At 42.0% G+C, this 21,921-nt stretch overlaps 2 protein-coding genes across 4 annotated transcripts in view; one reads left to right on the forward strand and one right to left on the reverse strand.

Moving 5' to 3' along the window:
- SPG21 (SPG21 abhydrolase domain containing, maspardin) overlaps window positions 1-5,658 on the reverse strand; it is a 30,065-nt gene extending 24,407 nt beyond the window's left edge. The window contains exons 1-2 of the mRNA XM_029575521.1: window positions 5,364-5,658; window positions 2,734-2,827 (exon numbers count right to left, since the gene is read on the reverse strand). Coding sequence (XP_029431381.1) covers window positions 2,734-2,796 — 63 coding nt within the window. The 5' untranslated portion in view covers window positions 2,797-2,827; window positions 5,364-5,658. The remainder of the gene's footprint in view (window positions 1-2,733; window positions 2,828-5,363) is intronic.
- A 167-nt stretch (window positions 5,659-5,825) lies between these two features.
- CLPX (caseinolytic mitochondrial matrix peptidase chaperone subunit) overlaps window positions 5,826-21,921 on the forward strand; it is a 58,963-nt gene continuing 42,867 nt past the window's right edge. Inside the window, exons 1-2 of one of the 3 annotated variants that reach the window (XM_029575514.1) lie at window positions 5,826-6,230; window positions 13,329-13,486. In XM_029575514.1, the coding sequence (XP_029431374.1) occupies window positions 6,164-6,230; window positions 13,329-13,486 (225 nt within the window). In that variant the 5' untranslated portion in view covers window positions 5,826-6,163. Of the gene's footprint in view, window positions 6,231-13,328; window positions 13,487-21,921 lie in introns of those variants that run through there. The other 2 variants (XM_029575512.1, XM_029575515.1) reach the window with 2 other exon arrangements.

Here is a 21,921-nt window from a genome sequence, read left to right on the forward strand (position 1 = left end):
AGCATAGGAGTGAGAAATGGGTGCGTGTGAGACATGTCATGGGAGTGAGAAGCCTATGTGTGTGCATGAAAGAGAGAGACTGATCAGGAAGTTGACTGCTGTGTATGTAAGAGAAAGACTGGTCGGGAGAGGATTGGTTTGAGAAAGACAGAAATTGGTCATGGGGGTGTAACTGGAATGTGTGTGTCTGAGAGACAGAGAGACTGGTCGTGGGCCCTAAGGAAGAAGACCATGAGTACAGGGCTTCAGCCACTACTGCTTCTGGTGTGTGCTACTGGCCTGCATGGAAAAGGAGTAGGAGAGCTGCTGGAGGGGGTTAGTAAAGGTGGCTTTTAAAGTTTAGTTTTCTTTATTGACTGCCATTTTCATTACTGAATATTATGTGATTTGTCTGCTGTTTTGAAATATTTTATTGGTGTTTGGAGAATTTTAAATAATTTTTATAAGTTTTTAATTGTTGGATATTATTCTGTTCACAGTTGTTGTGAAACTGTTATTCTGTTTATTAGTATAGTTATACAATTATTTCTGTGTTGGGATCTATAGCTGCTTGGCTAGTTCTGTTTTTCTAATAGGAGGTGTATTGGTGTTTAGGGCCTGATTTAATATTTGTAATGTTGCCTTTTCATAGGTAGGGTTGTTACTGTTTGAGTGCATTCCATAATACAGGTGTAACTGTGTGCGGATTAGTTTATGTGCATTACTACAGATCCTGGGAGTATGTTAGGTTGGTTCTGTGTATGCGACAGAGGTGAGGTATTTTACTGTATCAGTCTTATTTGTTGTGTTTTCTCAGAGGACATGCATTAGTGATAAACTGCTGTCTTTTCATAAGTAGGGCTATTGAGCCTGGTAGTTGGAGTTTGGATTGCTATTACCGAGATGACACTAGAACCAGAATATATTTTTTGTAAGGTGAGTTGTACAGGGAATGTCATAATTCTGCTTTACATCCATAATTGTGAGTCAGGGAGGTTCCTGTGGATGCAAATTGTACTTTTACATTTAGCCCTATGATGGTCATGTGTTCAGTGTGTCATGCATGTGAGAACCATCTGTCAGGTGTGTCCCGACAGAAAAAAGGTTGAGAACCACTGCTTTAGACAATTGTATTAAATTGAGCAAAAAGATCTGAATGATGTGAAGTAAAAAAAAAAAGACTACATTCAGAGTATGGCATAGGATAATGGAACGAAATAGCACCTTAACTCATACTTGATGCTATCGTGTTGACCTAGAATAGGTATTTATAATTGTAAGAAACCAAATAATGCATGAATATAACCTAGACCATGTATTAGCTGTTTGTATTAACCCAGAATACGAATGATGACCTAGAATGGGAATGTTGAACCTGAAACCAAACAATGACTTTATAAACCATTGTGATCTTACCTTGGAACGATGGTATATAAAAACACCTAAATAAAATATGTGGATATGTTATAAACTAGGCCTAATTGCAAGCATGGACACGAAGAGCTGGGCATAGTTAGCATGTACACATACAAGTGAGGACAATTTAGAACATGCAAGCATGAAGGAAATGACTAGTTTAACCAGTTCGTCCACCAGTTTGCCCGGTCGATATATCTAGGCAATCAAGACCCCCCGTGATTCTTTAGCTTTCACTTCCCCCAGTTTACAGAGATCTTTCAAGTAATTCATACATGGATAAAAGGTTTTATTCAGAAGTAAATCTGCACAGAAATGAACTGGACGTGCACTGCATTCGCAGTCTTACATGCAGGCTTAACTCTAGGCCCTGCCCTAGAATGCGAGATATCTGCGCATCAGCACTTGTGCACGTATATGGCAGGTTTAAAATTGGTCGGACACACGCATGTGTGTCCGACCAATTTTACTCGTCACACCCTGTTAATTGTAAACCGACATGATGCGACATGATTCCTCTTGTCACACCCTGTTAATTGTAAACCGACATGATGCGACTCCCATCGCGAATGCCGGTATATAAAAAATTAAAATAATAAAATAATAATGTGCTAGATGTGCATATCTCTTAAAATTCACCTTTAAGCAGTTTTCCCCATAGACCCAAAATGGAAGAAAACCTGAAATAAATCAGGCCCACTAGGGAAATCGTACAGTACCTGAATGTAACCAGCTCTGAAGCATCACAAAAGGTGGACTATAAAAATTTAAAAAAAAAAAAAAAATTGAAGATTGCTGTCCTTTTCTCCAAAAGGCGAAATGGGAGAAAACTTATTCCCATACAAAAACTTTCAGTGTGTGTTCGTTCACTAATTACATTGGTAAAACAGCGACCCCCCCATATATGTCTGCATTTAAAAATTATTCATTGATACTGTCAATGTTTAATACAGCTCAAATGTTTTGCAATAACTACAGTTTTCTTGACACATTTTAATTCTGCCAAAAAAATTAAATGCACATCTTATAAATTGTTTAAGTCCTATTTCAATATAACAATTCACAACAAAATCCAATCACTCTCTTGCTACCCCAAGACTCTTCTGCTATATCCACATCACTCAGACAAAGCCCAATAGCCACATACGAATTTGCAATGGCCCTTTTATATACTAGGATTTTTAAATGAGCTCAGAAGCTTGCAGTGACAATTTGTTTCTAAGGTTAAAAGAAGAGGATATTTCGATATGCCTCTAAAACTGCTCAAGTGATTCCAAAAGAGATACTGCAACATCCACTGGCTTGGAAAGCTAAGAACACTTGCAAGCTCCCACTTACCCTTTTCAGAGGAACTGTGCTCCTGAACCAGTTGTAATCGGGAGAGACTTTAATCTCTCCCATGATGCCAAGACGAAGCCGGTGGTAGGGAAACCTGCAATAAATATATATTTTTATTTATTTATTTATTTATTTAACATTTTTCTATACCGACCTTCAAGGTTGAATACCATATCAGGTCGGTTTACATCGAACAGGGGTAGATCAGTATAACGTAACATAACATAAGGAGCAAATTTTGTGGTAAGAGACAAGAGCAGAGAAGCTCTAAAATCCTTTAAATAGGAGAAATCAAAGAAAATGCTCTACTGCGTGTTTGCAGCAAACTTGACAGCAGTTCTAACTTTACTGTTCCATCTGATCTTAAGATTCGCCCTGGGTCATATTTTCACAGTTTTACTTGTAACATACATTTAAATTCTAACTGAGTAATTTAAATGTAATAAGTATCAATGACACCATCATGTAATAGGATGTGTCTCATTGACAGGAGCTGGGGTACTTATCAGGAGCGAAGGGACAATGAATGGAGAAAAGTACAAAAAATTGGAATGGGAGCATGACAAGAGGCCAAAGGTACAATGGAGTGGCCCAATCAAGAGCTTCAACCTCAATCCAACTGAAAATTTGTGACATGACTTGGATTGCTGTCCATCAGCATTCCTTCTAAAGGAGCTTGAACAGTTTTATAAAGAAGAGTGGTCTAATACTGATAAATCTAGATGCACAAAAATCAGCAGAGCCCTATCCCAACAAACTCACAGCTACAACTGCTAGCAAAGGTGCTTCCACCAAGTATTGATCCAATTGATTGCATTTTTGTTTTTTTGGATACATATATATTTTGCCTCACAATAAAACATTTTCGGACCTTGAAAGGTGTGGAATATAGTATGTTGAATGGAAAAAAACCCAAACCTCCTAATTTAAAATGAGTGCAAGTCTGATGTACTGACATAAAATGTGAAAAATGGTTGAGGGGATGTAGATTTTCCATAGCCACATATTGGTTTCTGCTATCCCATAGTAGTACACAAAGGCAGCCATTGGGGTGTGGCATTAAAACTTTAAAATTTACATTTTAAAAACTCTAAAAATCCCAGAGGACTAATGAAATGTAAAGTACAACTAGACAATGACAAATAATGTTGACTAAATATAATTTCTCTTTTGAGATGATCAAAATTGCCTTTTGCTAACACTACTACTACATTTAAATTTGCTTGAGTAGTAACGCCCATTATCTTTTAGAAAACAGAATATGAATACCGAAATTAAAATAAATGAACAGCAACAAATGTAGCTCTTAAACCCTACAATGATGCCATCATACCAAATACACATGCACATGATTTAAAAGAAGGAAAAACTTTTAAAAAGGTATACACAAATAGCTCACATACATCCTAAATAAGTCTTTACCATTCATAAATGCATTTGCAGATATCACTAATAATATGTCCTCCAGTTTCTTATTTACACAAAATAATTATCAGATCTAACTACTTTTGAAACCTCTATATAGCTATAGCACTAACAGAACTTTTAGAGTACAAAACAAAAACATATTTGCTTTTGTTTTACATAAAGCCATGCTCCTCCTAAAGAGGATCAGCTGCTATCATTTCTAAAGTGCTGATAGATGCAGCAGAACACAGCACACAGGGCAGAAAGGAATTTGCAAGACTAAGATTCCTTCAGGCAAGAGAGTTCACATGGTCCGTTTTAAGGCAGCTAGATCCTTATTAGGAATGAAAAAATTATTATGCAGGTTTTTCACTTGTGACTCCAAAATACCTTTTTCTTATGCCCATTAGGTGTAAAGTTATAATCCCTTGTTCTGACTTCTTTAGGATGAAAAACCCCAGTTACTGGATAACCAGATGGATTAGTTCCCATTGTCGTCCTCCTAAAATCTGTGCACAGCTTTGAAATCTTGTCATGTGCAAGGGGAGGATCCATCTCCTGCCCTATGCAGAAAATATTTAAGCACTACTTCCCCTCTGCCCCAGTACAAGGAAATTAAAGGCACCGCTCCCTAAAGCGCAGAAGATGTTTAGGAACCCCTTCTTCCAGTGTTGAAAAGCAGAACATAAAATAAAATACAAAGGACATAAAGACACCCCACCCCCCTTCAACAGCACAGGCTATAAAAGGGGGATATAATAGAGCCTAGATGTCTACAAAATCATGAAAGGGCTTGAAAGGGTAAATGTAAATCAGTTACTTACTCTCTCAGACAATAAAAGGACTAGGGGGCATGAAACCGGAGTAAATTGTTTTTCACTCAGCGCATAGCTAAGCTCTGGAATTCATTGCCAGAGGATGTGGTTACAGAAGTTTGTGTAACTGGGTTTAAAAAAGGTTTGGATAAGTTCCTAGAGGAAAAATCCATAAATTGCTATTAATTAATAAACAAAAGTAGCTTGTGATCTATTTAATGTTTGGGCACTTGTGACTTGGATTGGCCACTGTTGGACACAGGATGCTGGGCTTGATGGACCCTTGGTCTGCCCCAGTATCGCAATGCTTATGTACTATGCAAGGGATATTTGGGCAGCCCGCCCCTAGTTCTTCAGCTATCAGTAGATTTATTCTTGATTTCAAAAGATAAGGCAACAAGCACTTACCGCCGGACACGGGCGGCCGTCCCCTTCTCCGCGCTCACTACCAGGTCTCAATCTGTCACTACCGTTTACTCCCAGTTCCAGCCAACCGTCAGCCCTGGGCTCTCCACTTCCGGATAGCGTTGCGTCGGGGCGTCGTCAGGTCACGCACTCAAAAAACCCAATTTGCACACACAGGGACGGAGAGCACGCGATCACGTGACAGCGGCTGGAGCGTGAAAGGATAACAGATTTTTGGTCAACCGACAAGGAAAAGCTGCGCGCGCGATTCTGTGTTTTACTCGAGATTCACGCTCTTTTGGGAGGGGGGGGGGAGATGCAAGAAAAGGTTTAAGTTGCTAGGCGACGTTATCCAAAGCGAGGCTTGAAACACGTGCTGATCGGCGGCTCTGAGAAGCGAGTCGACTCGAGGCTTGAAACGCACGCAGGCCCCGCCTCCTCGCGGTGTTCTAATGTAGGTGCCGCTTGCCGGTGTCGTTTGCGGCGTGTTACGTCACATACGCCTCGCCGCTGTGACGCACGACCTCCTGACGAGGCGTTAGCGGTGCGGAGGCTGCCGCTGACGGCTCAGCTCTGGGCCGTGTCAATGGGTAGTCGCGCGTCTCCGTCTTATTGTCACCGCTGCCCGTGAGCGGAGCCGGACGGTGCTCGGCCGGCTGCACCTCGGCCTGTGGGGCGGCGAAGAGGCGAGAGCGGGCAGTGGGGAGACGGCCGGGCCTTCCGAGCGCTTCTGTCACCAGAGTCCCCAGGCTGGGCCTACCGAGCCTTGGCATCACAGGACCCTGAGTGCCGCCGGGGCAGCCATGGCCTGTTCCTCCTGCTCCTGTGCCGCCAGGATCATTACATCCTCTCTCAACTGTGCTCATAGAGGTAATTCTAACATATCATTGCCTTGCATGCTGGTGAGCCTCTATCTATGCAATATGTACATGCCTCACGCAATAGCTATGACTTGACTTTTATTAAGGGGAATCAAACGTCTCTATTGCCGCTTGTCAAAACGGTTGACATAAAATTTATTTATTGCATATTTTGGTTAACTGGATAAAAAGAAACCAGCTCCAGCAATCCCACAGAGTTGCCTTTTTGCCTCCTCGCTTCGATCTAGTTTCCCCAATAGTATACAAAAAAAAAATCAGAGGTTTTGCTGAAGTAATTCAGAATATTTATATGCCGCTTCTATTGTGTATATTTCTAGTTCATACTTGCTGCATTGCTCGTGTCCATGGAGTAACTTTTATTGCTTTCCAATATCGGATACGTGTGGTGGTTTCATTTTTTTCTCATTTCTTATTATATTGAATTCAAGCACTTCTTTATGTTGGATTTGTGCTTTCATGGCTATTTGTTTTTATCTGTCATATACACAGATCCTGACACAGGAGGGAGTCCATATCCAAAGGGAAATCAGGCAGGAAAAACCCTTGTTTTGAACCCAGTTAAAAGGCTGTCACTATTATGCTCACCAGCTTAAATTCATTATATGAAAAATAATTAAAAAAAAAAAACTTACAGCTCTGCTCTCTGATATTGTTCATTTTTTCATTGGAAGTAACAATTCAATTAAACAAACATATATGTACATAGAAATGACGGCAGAAAAGAACCAAACGGGCCATTCAGTCTGCCTAGCAAGCTTATGGTACCATCAGCTGTGCCATACAGGTCTCCCCCCATAATGGTAGTATTTGCCCTGCAATACAAGTCACCCCCATACTTAGTTTCCCAAACTGTCAAAGTCAGGGACCTTGTTGGTTGCTGTCTGAGTCCAATTCCCTGTTACCTCTTGCCATTGAAGTAGAGAGCAATGTTAGATTTGTATCACAAGTATCAGGCTTATTGGTTAAGGGTAGTAACAGTTGCATCAGCAAGTTTCTACCATGCTTATTTGTATTCCCAGACTGTAAAATTCAATGTCCTTGTTGGCTGCTCTCTGAAACTATTCCCCTTTTCCTCTCTTCCCCTTGCTGTTAAAGCAGAGAGCAATAATGAAGTGGCATCAACAGTATGAAAGCTTATTGGTTAAGGATATTTCAAATTAATCAATGAGAAAATTCCATATTGTCAATAACTCACTGTATCTAATAATCCCTACATACACTATTACTAATCTGCATAATGTTCCCACTTTACTATAAGGTAACATACAATAGTCAAAACCACAAACAAATTAAGAGTATCTGCCACACCAGCAAGTTTCCCCCATGCACTCTTTTCCTCATTTCCACTTCTAGCCTTTAGGGATCCACAGTGTTTATCCTATGCCCCTTTGAATTCTTTCACTGTTTTCATCTTCACTTCCTCCTCTGGAAGGGCATTCCAGGTATCCACCACCCTTTCCATGAAGAAATATTTCCTGATGTTGGTTCTGAGTCATCCTCCCTGGAGTTTCATTTCGTGACCCCTATTTGTACTGATTTTGCAATAGAGAAGGTTTGTTGATTGTGCATCATTAAAACCTTTCAGGTATCTGAAGGTCTGTATCATAGCTCACCTGCTTCTCCTTTCCTCCAGGGTGTACATATTTAGCTCCTTCAACCTCTTCTCATAAGTCATTAGATGGTGAAACCCCACTACCATTTTTGTTGCCCTTCTCTGGACCGCCTCCATCCTGTCTCTGTCCCTTTTGAGATATGGTCTCAGGAAGTGAACACAATACTCCAGGTGAGGCCTCACCAAGGACCTATACAAGGAGATTATTACCTCCCTTTTCTTACTGGTTATTCCTCTCTCTATGCAGCCCAGCATTCTTCTGGCTTTATCTATCACCTTGTCACATATCGCTAGAAGCGATCACCCCAAGGTCCCTCTCTTGCTCCTTGCACAACAGCCCTTCACCCCTCATCACATACAGCTCTTTTAGATTACCACACCCCAGATGCATGACTCTGCACTTCTTGTCATTGAATCCCAGCTGCCATATCTTCGAGCAGTGTTCAAGCTTCCTTAAATCACCTCTCATTGTCTCTACTCCTTCCGGCATGTCCACTATGTTGCAGATCTTAGTATCATCAGCAAATAGACAAACTTTACCTTCTATCCCTTCCGCAGTGTCGCTCACAAAGATATTGAACAGGATTGGTCCCAACACCGATCCTTGTGGCACTCCTCTTAATACTGTTCTCTCTTCAGAGTAGGTTCCATTTACCATCACACGCTGTCTTCTATCTGTCAACCAGTTTGTAATCCACGAAAGAGATGAGACCAGAAAGGAAAATCTGATACAACCATACATTTTGTAAAAAGTTTATTGTGTAGCTTTCACAAGAACATAAGAAGTTGCCATACTGGGTCAGACCAAGGGTCCATCAAGCCCAGCATCCTGTTTCCAAAAGAGGCCAATCCAGGTTTCAAGTACCTGGCAAGTACCCAAAACATTAAGTAGATCCCATGCTACTTATGCCAGTAATATCAGTGACTATTCCCCAGGCTAACTTGATTAATAGCAGTTAATGGGCTTCTCCAAGAACTTATGCAAACCTTTTTTAAACCCAGTTACACTAACTGCCCTAACGACATCCTCTGATAAATTCTAGAGCTTAATTGTGCATTGAGTGACAGAATTTTCTCAGATTTGCTTTAAACGTGCTACTTGCTAACTTCATGGAGTGCCCCCTAGTCCTTCTATTATCCGATTTATATTTACCCATTCTAGACCTCTCATGATTTTATAGACGTCTATCGCATTCTCCTCAGCTGTCTCTTCTCCAAGCTGAACAGCCCTAACATCTTTAGCCTTTATTCCATCCCCTTTATTATTTTGGTCACCTTTCTCTGTACATGCTCCAGTGCAACTGTATCTTTTTTGAGATGTGGCAACCAGAATTGTACATAGTACTCAAGGTGCGGTCTCACCATGGAGCGAATCTGAGGCATTTCCCTCCTAATAATTCTTAGCATTCTTTCTCTTTTTGACTGCTGCAGCACACCGAGCCGCCTAGATCTTTTTCCTGGGTGATAACTCATAATATGGAATCTAACATTATGTAACTACAGCATGGGTTATTTTTCCCTATATGCAACACCTTGCACTTGTCCACATTAAACTTCATCTGCCATTTGGACAATCAGTCTTCCAGCCTCGCAATTCAATTCATCACAATCCGCTTGAGATTTAACTACTCTGCATAATTTTGTATCATCCGCAAATTTGATAACCTCACTCGTCGTATTCCTTTCCAGATCATATATATATATATATATATATATATATAAAAGCACTGGTCCAAGTACAGATCCCTGAGGCACTCCACTGTTTACCATTTTCCACTGAGAAAATTGTCCATTCAATCCTACTCTCTGTTTCCTGTCTTTTAACCAGTTTGTAATCCACGAAAGGACACCACCTCCTATCCCATGACTTTTTAGTTTTCTTAGAAGCCTCTCATGGTTGGTGGATCCTCCTTATGTTCCTCTTCTCTAGTTCGGTAATATAATGTTTTGTTTAATGTGAACTGAGGTCGGGAGATTTGTATTAATTTTTATTTTGAGTTAAGTGACCAATCAAAACTGTAGTTAGTTTATAGCGTCTTGTTTTCTGGAACATTAATTGTCGCACCTGTTCATAAATTTACTGAAAAAATAGCAGCAGCACAAAAATGTCAGGCGATACCTTTCTATTGGGCTGTCTGCCATGTTTAGGGAGGGTCAGACTATAATCACTCCAAGCTCTCCATGTTTAGGCAGAGGCAAGTTCTTTCTTCTGGCCATTTTATTAAGAGCTACATAAAAAGGTGGTGCTACCCGCAGCTTGCTTGTTGGTTTCCACAACTTTGCTTCAAGTAAAGTGACGAGTGCAACTTGCCAGATGTGTTGTAATCTGTTAATTTTCTTTTATGGTAAAATTTCTCATCCTTGCATTACAGCTGTAGGTGAGTTGCATATGCAAATTGAGTAATCAAAATATTTCATAACATCTAATGAAAATAACTATATATCACATGGACTCCCAGACATTCATTTTCTGAAACAGGTTTGCTCTTATCCGACACCAGTTATATAAGCCAGTGACAAAATTGGTATTTTAAGCTGAAAGAAATACAGGATATTACCATTTTTGTGTCTTTACCATGTAAAAAAAAAAAGAAAGTTTCACCCACAAACTTATTTTGTTTACAGTTGGTCAGTACAACATTGAAGTATTTGGCACAACTTATCAAGCACGTTTTAGAAGAGCTTTAAATTTGCTAAAACAAAAATTAAAAATGAGCTATTTAGAAAACTGCCGCAAAGGCTTGGAAGCATCATTGTGTACTGCCACTGAAAGCACCGGGGGTTCAATTCTGGGACCTTCGACTCTGCTGGAGTGCTGCAAATAGCATTCCAGACCTGCTAGGGGAGGTAGGAGAGGAGCCATGGTCTACACTGTCCTGACAGGGAGTCCCTGATGTAGCGATTATCAAACGGTGTGCATGTGCAGGCCAAAAGAAGGCTCATGGAATCATATCTCAGCCCAGTTCCAACTGAGTTGGGTTAAAGGAGCAGGAGAGAGGTACCTGAGCCTCAAATCCCTCTCCCTCCCCACCACCAAAATAAAATAAAAAGACTGAAAAATAGGGCTGGAACACAAATGTCTGTTTTGAGTGCTTTTGTCATATATACATTTAAATTTATTAATGGCTGTTCAGAATGCTATAGTGCTCCGTTAAAACTTAAGAATGAGACTATGTATATTGCTTTATTGAAGAAAAATAGATTTAAACTCCGGTTTTGCTTGTTAGGTTAATCAACTCAAGGATTTACCTGCATATAATCTGCTGCTGCTATGTCGTTTACTTTGAATTATGTCCCAAATTTTTAATACTGACTTTGGCATTGTTCATTTAGTATTTTTGTTTGAAAAAAAAAGCACAGTTGTTTTTCTTCTTAGACTTTCTCCACTTACCTGATCTATAAGTGTAATTGGGTAAAGCTGCTTTAGAGACCTGGCCCCATATAAAACCATTGCAGTGTGCGAGGTGATAAAAAACAAAAAAAAAACTTGCTAAGAATCAGGAAGCTAGGGTACATAGGACAGTCCCGTTCATCTTTTTCTGGGTCATGTCCCAGATTGTTAGGCTGCTTCCTTCTCCACGGGTCAGATGTACTAAGCATTTTTCCATGGACCAGTGATGGCAAAACTTTTAGGCTCGGTGTGTCATAAATTCCTAACTTGACTCTGCTGGTGTGTATCATCCCCCCCGAACAAAGCAGAGACAATTCTTTACATATTCATTTATTTACCAAAAAAAAAAAAGTCCCATCATGTCTGGTGCTGTGTATTATATAAAAAATTCAAATTATTGGTCTAATTACAAGGGGTCCTAGAACTTTGTCAGGTGTTGGCATGTCCTCTTTGACCCGCCTGTCATAGGTTCGCCATCACTGCCATAGACATACAGGGCCTGCTTTACTCCCATTCTGTGTGCATGAGCACGATGCTTAGTAAATCAGACTCCAAACGAAGGAAGAAATACTTTAATTGTACACCTGATCCAAGGAAGCAAGAGTCAGTATAAGTGTGATTTGCTTGTTTGATCAGTAGTTCTGCTGAAGGTTTTTAAAGATGACAGCGTGATCTGGGGATGGTCACTGCTATCTTTCTTAGAATAAAGGTTGAATGGCCTTTCTAAAACAGTAGTTGGACATGGTACTTTGCTTAGCAACTTTCTGGTTAATGTGTTCCAGAAAAATCTTTGTTCCCTGCTCAGTTGTGACATCTCTAATCAATGATCTGCTTTCTTTAATCCCTCTGGCAGGGAATTAAAGGTCATTTAAGAGTATGGCCTGGAAGATAGTCCCAAAATAAGAAGTTTATTGAAATAGAAAATGTGCAGTTTACTGTAGAAGTGCACAAAGGCTGTTGCAACATTGCAGATTTTTGCTCAGCTGCATAAATCTTTGCTTTGTGGAAACCACCTTTACCACACAGATGTAAAGTAGCATGACTGATTCAGGTCATTTAGTGCTGCTGTCGAACTATATACAACAGCTCATTGGCATCCATTCATTGGTTCCAGACGTACATAACCTAACCTGACCTGGCTTAAACAAGAAAGTGTAACTATGGAGACCTTTTGGGTGGGTTTTTTTTTTTTTTTAATTTTTTTTGTAGATGGGATCCCTGATTTTTGTGTTCCTTTTTAGTATGGAAGCTGTGTGACATTTTAATTACAGGGAATATAGCTTCACCTAAAAGGAACAGTTGGTGAGTTTGAACATATTATTACTATGGGGAAAAGTTTATTTGTTCATATTTCACTTGATTTTTGCTCAGCTTGAATATGCTGTTTTTTAGGAAATTTAGGCAAGTTTTAATGGTTGCTAGCTCAGTTTTACTTAGAAATCACAACTGGATAAGGCATTTTCTGATTTATGGTTTGACTGGAGGGTTGTCTGTATCAAATCCTGTTGCATAACTCATTAATACCCAGACGCAAAATGGTTCTGGATGCTTCCCACCCTGCTCTGGGTTGTGCTCTGAAAGGACTTCTACTAAAAAGTAGCAAAATCAAATCTAAACTGAAATGGTCCAGAAATGAGAACTGACATATGCTGCAAGGCACAGCAAACATAGCTGCAACCAAAAAGATGTGCGCGGTACATTTACCCAGCCCCTGCTCGCTCTGTATCAGCAGCTTAAGCCTTCAGCTCACTGGTTAGAGGCAGAACCTAGGAACTAGGCTACCCAGCACCAACCCCATGCGCCCTCCTCAGTCATCACCAGTTCTCCAGTTTTAGATGGAACAGATAGTGAGTTTGAGGGGCCTGCATTCAGTGGGGACATGTATACACAAGCACGTAATCTTCCAGACAGTATAACTAACAAGAATGTGGAGGGAAAGCTAAAAAAAAGGAAAAGACAGCTTGAAGTCGCACGTTATCTCTGAATGATATGGTTTTATTTTACACTTGATACAAATATTAACGTTACCGATCCTGATATCTAGGTTAATTGTCACTAATTTTTTTTTTTTAAACTCCCACTAGGTATCGCATGCAGTCGTGGTCACCTTTCTGTTTTGGGAAGACCTGGGACATTTGAAACGCCTTTAAGAAGAATTCCTACTAGAACTTTCTCAGAAACACAGACTTATTTTGCTTCAAAAGATAATGCTGGCAAGGATGGCTCTGGTGATGGGAATAAGGTGGGCAGATCTTTAACATAATTCCCTACTCAATGCAAATTTTATCTAATGAGCTGATACTGCTTTATTGCACAGTTCTGCCTGCTTAAGAAGGTAATTTTGAAATAGTGCACAAAACTTATGCTGCAAATACACACACACGTTGTAGCATTCCTGGATTTTCAGAAGGTATTTGATAAAGTCCCCTGTGAGATATTCTTCAAGAAATTACAAAATCATGGCAGGGGAGGCGGGATCCTGTTGTGTATTGGTTATTTATTTATGCTTCTTATATATTGTTCCAGAAGTTACTGGTCTAAAGGTAGGAAATGGAGAGCAGCAGTAAATCAGGATGGGCAAACTAATGCGTTTGTTTACCTTATCCTATTCTATCCAGCCCACCAGTGCCAGAAATCAGCATAATCCTTGCAGGCCCATTGTCATGCCTCTGATGAGAGAGGGAGGTTGCCGATGGAGCCCAAGAGAAAGGGATACCCCCACCCACCGATGGAAGCAGAATGAGTGAGAGAGCATATGCCACTCACGTAGATGCTTCCTCTTCCCTCTTGGCAGTGCAGAATGCAGCCAGTGCACCCGTCCATGTGGCCCCCTTCCAGCCTTCAGGAGTCTCCTCCTGTCTGGGCTGCCAGGTCTGTTGCCTCCCATGTGGCCTACCATTCTCTGGCTATGTTCATGATTATACAGAATCTTCTGGCCACTCAGGCTGGAGGCCAAAGCCAGAGCCACCTATCAATCTTCATGGCCATCAGAGCCATAGTGGTTCACACCTTAGTGGGGTGCACATGTGTGCCCTGCTGATCACTGAAAGATGGAAATATGTAATCCGCATGCAACAATCTTATTGGATGAAGCAGAATACAAGTTTTTTTAAAATAATTTGAAAAAACCCTATGCCTAAGTGATTTGTATAAATAAGTGATGTGGAGTAAGTTAATGTGGACAATTATTTATTTTTTTCAAATAGTACTAGGATTAAGGGATATTTAATTAAATTAACTGGTTGCAGATTTAAAACAAATTTTAAGAAGGTGTTAAATTAAATTGAAATTTGTTGCTAGAAGATGTGGTCAAGTGAATTTGTGAACCTGTCTGAGGTCTTTTACTTCGAAATCGCTAGGAGACTAACTGGTTTTCTTTATTAATACTATTAAGAACTTGACAGGTATAACAAAAGCCGAGATAGCAAAAGCTATTCCTATATGGTAACAAGCTAGCAGATTAGCCCTTCTGTTTTCTGTAATATTGCTACATTGGTATAATATTGATTTTTCTCGTAGATAAGCAGCTGAATTAGCCATGCTGTCTGGGTACGTCTTCCGTGCCACTAGGTGGCGGAGCTCTCTAGTCTAGCAAAGTCTTTCAGCTAGGTGCTCCCTCTATCTTTTCTGATCCTCCTCAGGCTCCTCAGTCAGTTTTTTTCCGCACGGCAGTTGGCACACAGAGCTCTGCTCTCCTGTGAGAGAACTTGGGGAATAGCCACTGCTATTAATTGCATCAGTAGCATGGGATCTTCTTGGTGTTTGGGTAATTGCCAGGTTCTTGTGGCCTGGTTTGGCCTCTGTTGGAAACAGGATGCTGGGCTTGATGGACCCTTGGTCTGATCCAGCATGGCAATTTGTTCTTAACTTTGGGAAAAGAAAGAAAATCAGCATTTAAACATCAAGGTTTGGTCAGAAAACTGTTCTCAGTCAGAGAATGCCAAGTCCTAGCTTTAAATTTTGCTTCTGCGGCAAAATTGTCGGCCACCAATGGCCACAAGGTCTGTTATATTTGTCTGGGGCCATCCCATGACCAATTAAACTATGTGGACTGTGGTCGCATGTCCCCACGCGCCCAGCGTCAACGGGCTGCAAAAATGCAGGAGCTACAACTGACTGCTACGGGTTCTTATGCCCCTTCTGAGGCCTTGGTGCGATCCTCCCCAGGCCCAAAGAGAAAGAGGGTCACCCCCTCATTGAGGAGGGCTTCCTCTGTCGACCCTCCTTCATCAGGACATCCGCAGTTGCTCTCCTGGCTGGGATCTGAGCTTGGAGCTGGTGATGCGTCGGCATCGCGGTTGCATGCCTCACCGCATCCACTTACAGAGGACAGACACGTTGAAATTGCTTTGAAGCGTCGATCCATCGAAGCGAAGTCAAGCGATCGACGCACCAACACATCGGCGCACTGACGCAAACGGGATTCTGTGCTGAAGCTTTCTCATACCGGCGCATCGACGCAGGAGCAACACTGCAACGCACCCTCGACTCACTGATGCAGACGAAGCGCGTTGGTGCACAACCAACGCAGATACCTATCCACTTCAGGCTTGGCTACGCCGGCCATAAGTCAAATCACAACCATACTGACTCAGTTCTTACAGTCAGTAGAACAATCCCAGCTTCCATCATCAGTACCTGTGGACACACCACAACCTGCAGTGGAGCCAGTCATTCCAGGACCAGCACCAAAGTTCCCTTCCACTCAAACACCATCTCCGACACACGACTTAACAGATACGGATACTTCATCCACGGGTTACCCCTCTGACCTGGCAGAGGTTCCCTCAGAACCATCTTCACCTTCAGAAGACCTGATGTATTCGCAGTTTATTGAAAAAGTAGGTCAACTACTGAACATAGAGACGCGTCGTCTTCCTGATCCCCGCCAAGAAATGCTTGGCATACTGAAGATCTTTGACTCTCCTACAGAGCCTGTAGCTCTCCCGCAGCACCGGTATTAACAGCTCTGATGGAAAAATCCTGAGACACACCACTGACCAGTCCTCCTACATCAAGGAAAATAGATTTAAAATATCGAATGAGATTTCTCTTTTCATGCATCTGTTCAACTACCTCATAATTCTGTCGTAGTTGAATCTGCAATGCAAATAGCCAGAAAATCAAGAATCCATGCTAATACCCCGCCACACTGGGACCAAAAGTCGCTGGGCGATTTTTGCAAAGAAATCCTTCCAGTCCTCAATGTTAAATGCATGCATCCAGAATCACCAATTCTACATAACCCAATACCTGTTTGAGAATCTCCAGGCATTTAAATTGTCCATGCAACAAGCTTCACCGGATATCACCCTTCCTCCTCAATATCATAACATCGAAGAAGGGCTTCGTCACTTCTTACGATCTATCTGAGGGATTTGATATTTCCTCAAAATCTTCAGCGACTGCCTTTGCAAAGAGGCGCTTGGCATGATTGTGATCCAGCGCCATACGGGACGATGTCCATGGAAAATTGGCAAATCTACCCTGTCGTCCCGAAAATTTGGTTGGAGACAAATTTACCGAAACGGTAGCTAAGCTCAAGGAACAAAAGACATCCGTCATTTCCTTGACCACTCCTCATAGTCCATCTACATCAAGACGTCCTTATACGTCCTCGACAACCTACAGAAGGGCCCCATTTAAATCTTTTAAGCCCTTTTCATACTTTAAGCCTCAAACCTACCAGCAGCCTCGCCAACCTCCCTATCAGGTTCAAGCACCACGTCAACGTGCAAGAGCTGCGGATCCTCCACCTGCAAAGCCTCAATCCAGTTTTTGAACCTACTTTTGCCACCGTCACAATCCTCTCCTGTGGGAGGCAGATTAACCAAATATCTACTAGCCTGGAATCAAATAACCACGGATCAATGGGTCCTTACAATTATACTCCAGGGTTACACTCTTCACTTTTCCTCCTTCCCGACCCTTCCTCATTGGGTTCCACAGAAGCAGTTAACATCTCACAAAGAACCTCTTTTGAAAGAAATTCAAATGCTTCTGCACAAAATTGCATTCAGAAGTTAACTTCCGAAGGATTCCGTCAGGGTTTCTATTCCCAATATTTCCTAATTCCCAAGAAATTGGGAGGTCTGCATCCAATCTTGGATCTACGATCTCTCAACAAGCACCTCTACAAGGAGAAATTCAAAATGACTTCACTCAAATCCATCCTTCCCTATCTTCAGTCGGGATTGGATGTGCTCACTTGATCTGAAGGATGCGTATGCACATATTTCGATGCACCCCAGTTCCTGGCAGTACCTATGCTTCCAAGTGGACAACCAGCACTTTCAATACAAAGTCCTTCCCTTTGGCCTCTCTTCTGCCCCCAGAGTTTTTACCAAATGTCTCGTGGTGGCGCACCTTCGTCGTCAGGGGGTGCAGATATTCCCTTATCTGGATGATTGGCTTCTAGTAGCACCCAATCGAGACCTACTACAATCCAATCTCCTCCTCACAATTTCTTGTCTTGACAACCTCTGTCTTCTCATCAGTTACGAAAAGTCGAACCTAGAGCCTACTCAGACTTTGCAATTCATAGGTGCCTTCATAGACACATTTCAGGACAAGGCTTTCCTCCCTCCTCCAAGAGCTCTAGCCCTCTCCTCGCTGACTACAGATCTACTACACAACACAACCGCTACAGCTCACCGATACTAACTGTTCTAGGACACATGGCAGCAACCATATATGTGGTCCCTCGCACACGCCTACACATTCGTCGTCTGCAGTGGGGCCTGAAGTTACAATGGATCCAATTCCTTCATCCACTGTCTACCCCAATTACATTGACAGACAGTATGAGGAATGACCTCCAATAGTGGCTTTCTCAGTCAGTGCTACAGATGGGCTCACCTTTACGACCCCTCAGTCATCAGATAATCCTTACCACAGATGCATCCCCCAAGGGCTGGGGAGCTCATCTGGATCATCTAATGACCCAGGGTCTATGGACTGCGTACGAAAGGACACAGCACATAAACCTCCTAGAACTCAAAGTGGTGAGAAATGCCCTTCGAGCCTTCGAAGAATCTTTACAAGGGAAGATAGTAATGATTCACACAGACAGCCAAGTAACAATGTTCTACATAAACAAGGAAGGAGGGTTCGGTTCTTGGAACCTTTGCAAAGAAACTGGCCTGATCCTGGAATGGGCTGACCAGAGATCGATCTCTCTTCAAGCAACTTATCTGCCCGGCATCCAAAACTCCAGAGTGGACAAGCTCAGCAGAAATTTTCATCCCCACCAATGGGAACTAGACCAGACAGTAGTTCAACAAATCTTCTCTGTATAGGGTCTCCCTTCTATAGACCTCTTTGCAACAGGAAACTCAAGGCCTTTTGTTCAGTTTACTCGAGCCCTCATCGACTCGCTCCAGACACCTTTATAGTGAATTGGTCTCATGGCCTCCTTTATGCGTTCCCTCCGATTCCGCTCATATCCCGTACGATCCAGAGAAGCATAGAAGACCAAGAGGATCTAATTCTAATAGCACCAGCGTGGCCCAGACAACCCTGGTACAGCTACCTATTGCACCTATCGACTTGTGACCCCATACCCCTGGGCAGCAGACCCCAACTACTCATCCAGGACAAGGAATCTCTTCTTCACCCACTTCACTCATCCCTACACCTCACGGTGTGGAGATTGAACGGGTCGCATACCAACACCTAGACATTTCATCTGATCTTGAGGATATCTTGCTGTCTTCTAGGAAACTGTCCACAAGACTTAATTACAATAGGAAATGGAACAGCTACGCTACCTGGTGTTCCACCCGGAAGCTTGATCCTCTGTCTTGTTCGCCTGAGCAACTTCTATCCTACCTCCACTTGCTCTACACGAGGCCTTGCGACATCATCACTTCGAGTCCATTTAAGCACTATAGCAGCTTACCACAAACCTCTCAACGGAAACCCCATCTCATGGCATGAACTAGTATCCAGATTCATGAAGGGTGTCTTACGCCTACATCCACCTTTACAGAAATCACCGGTACCATGGGACATTAATATTGTCATTGAACAGCTAGTGCTTCCACCCTTTGAACCATTAGACACTTGTCATCTCCGATACTTATCATGGAAAGTACTCTCTAGTAGCTTTAACTTCTGTACGACGGGTTAGTGAACTACAGGACTTAGTCAACTACCCCCCTTATCTTCAATTTTACCATGACAAGGTGACTTTGCGAACTCACCCCAAATTCCTACCAAAGGTGATTTCAAGTTTCCATATCAACCAGACCATAACTTTACCCATTTTTCAACCAAAACCTCATGCGAATGATAATGAGAAAAAACTCCACACTTTGGACTGCAAGCGTGTGCTTGCCTACTATAAGCAGACCATCTCAACTTTTTCTTTCCTTCAATCCGAGCGCACAAGGACGTCCAGTAATGAAAAGAGCTCTATACATCTGGATTTCCAATTGCATTCGCTTCTGCTACCAACAACGCTCACAGACTCTAACCTCAACTCCGAAAGCGCACCAAGCACTTGCCCTCACAGCTTGAATGGCTCATCTACATGATGTTCCCATCATAGACATATTTGTAAAGCGGCAACATGGTTGTCGCTACACACTTTCACATCCCATTACTGCTTGGATAAACAGGCAAAGGATGAAGCAATAATGGGCCGGACTATCCTACAGAAGAGCACACGTTCCTCTCACATACGGCCTTCATAGGACCTGTCCGCCATGAACTTGGTATTGAGCTACACTTTAACTCTTCCATGCTCAATACATCAGCTGGGGACTCCCAGACAGCATGGCTAATTCAGCTGCTTATCTACATGAAAAGAGCAGGTTTGCTTACTGTAAATGGTGTTTTCCGTAGATAGATGAATTAGTCATGCTGACCCGCCCACCTCCCCAGACAGTTCCAGCAACACCTGCACTTGCTTTATTACTGAGGAGCCTGAGGTGGATCAGAGAAGATATGAGGGAGCACCTAACTGAAAGACTTTGCTAGACTTAGAGTTCTGCCACCTAGTGGCACGGAAGACGTACCCAGATAGCATGGCTAATTCATCTGCTATCTACGGAAAACACCATTTATGGTAAGCAAACCTGCTCTTTGATATAGGCATAATCATTTCAGAATTTCTTGGCTTGTGGTGCCTTACTTTTCTTTTACCTGCAAGGATTTACGACCAGTTAAAAACCTGTCTGTTTACTCAGCAAATTGACACTATCTGTAACATATCCCCCTGATTGACAATGCCTAACCGCTAAGAAACTGTTGCAATCAAAAACTTGGAAGCAAAGAGACTATGTAATTGCCTTCATTTAACGTCTCTAATGTAATACTCCCGACCTTAACATAATCTACCTTGCTGTAACTTCACTATAATGCTGCTCTGCCTCACTGTAACATACATCACAGCAACACACTCCGCTGTAATTTAAACCCCTATAATGTGATCTAATTTTAACCACACTGCAGTACACTTTGAAGTGAATGAAGGTTGTACAGCAGAAATAAACAACTTTCATAAGAAAGTAAGACATGCCCTGCTGGATCAGTCCGAGGGTCCATCAAGCCCAGCATCCTGTCTTCAACAGTGGCCGCACCAGGTAGATCTATCAGTGATTCCTTGGTGCTGGCATCCAGGAATAACTTTTGGGGTTTTGCATGTCAGCCTGGCTAATAATTGTTTACGGACGTTTCCTCCAGGAGCTTGTCCAAACACCTTTTAAACCAGGTGCTTTGATACATCCTCTGGCAACAAATTCAACAGCTTAACTGTGCTGAGTGAAAAAAATACTCTCTCCAATATTTTTATTTATTTATTTTTTTTAATCTGCTGCCTGCTGGTTTCATGGAGTCGCCCTATTCCTAGTACTGTTTGAAAAGGTAAATGTCTTTACTCTTTTTACCTGTTCTACCCCAGTCATGATTTCATAAACCTCTATCATATCTCCTCTGTCTCTTCATAAGGGAGCTGTTCCATTCATTTTATTGTTTTTGGTCCCCTTCTCTGTACTTTTTTTCTAGTTCAGCTACATTTTTCTTGAGATGGGGAGACCAGAATACATTTTCAGCCTATAAGAGTATTTAATCACCTTATAAACGTGGCATAGGGAATTGTTTTATGACCCCAAATGTCTGTACACCATCCTCTCCACTGCTCTTTCAGAAAAGCATCATTGTTCACAACTCACTGACTTTATCTGGTACTAACAAGATCCTTACGGCTCTGTGCTCTAATCTGCTAGCTTTCAAGCTTGACCTGTGATACTGCAGAGCACTGGCCATAAATCTGTCTCTGATCAGTAGAGACTGTGCCAGCTCTGTATTAGGCCTTTTTACAGTGGGTGGTTTTGGAATCCCTGCAATCCATGGTCACAATGATATTCTGTATTTAAAAAGGTTTTGGATGTATTTCTGGAGGACAGGTCCAACTATTACCCAGGTAGATTTGGTGATCACTTCCTGCTTCTGGGAGTGAGAGAGAATAAATCTCCTTATTGGGATCTGTGGTCACCTCCACATGATCTGGATTGGTCACTGTCCGAGACAGAATGCTGGGCTTGATGGACCATTGCTCTAACCTAGAATGGCACTCCTTATATCTTCATCTTCTCTCCTTTCCCATCACAGTCTCCTACTAGCAGCAGAGCTCACTGTTCCTTGTAAGTAGGCGGCATTGCTATGTATTTGGTT

Source organism: Rhinatrema bivittatum, chromosome 13 (genome assembly GCF_901001135.1).
Source record: "Rhinatrema bivittatum chromosome 13, aRhiBiv1.1, whole genome shotgun sequence".
Classification (NCBI taxonomy): Eukaryota; Metazoa; Chordata; class Amphibia; order Gymnophiona; family Rhinatrematidae; genus Rhinatrema; species Rhinatrema bivittatum.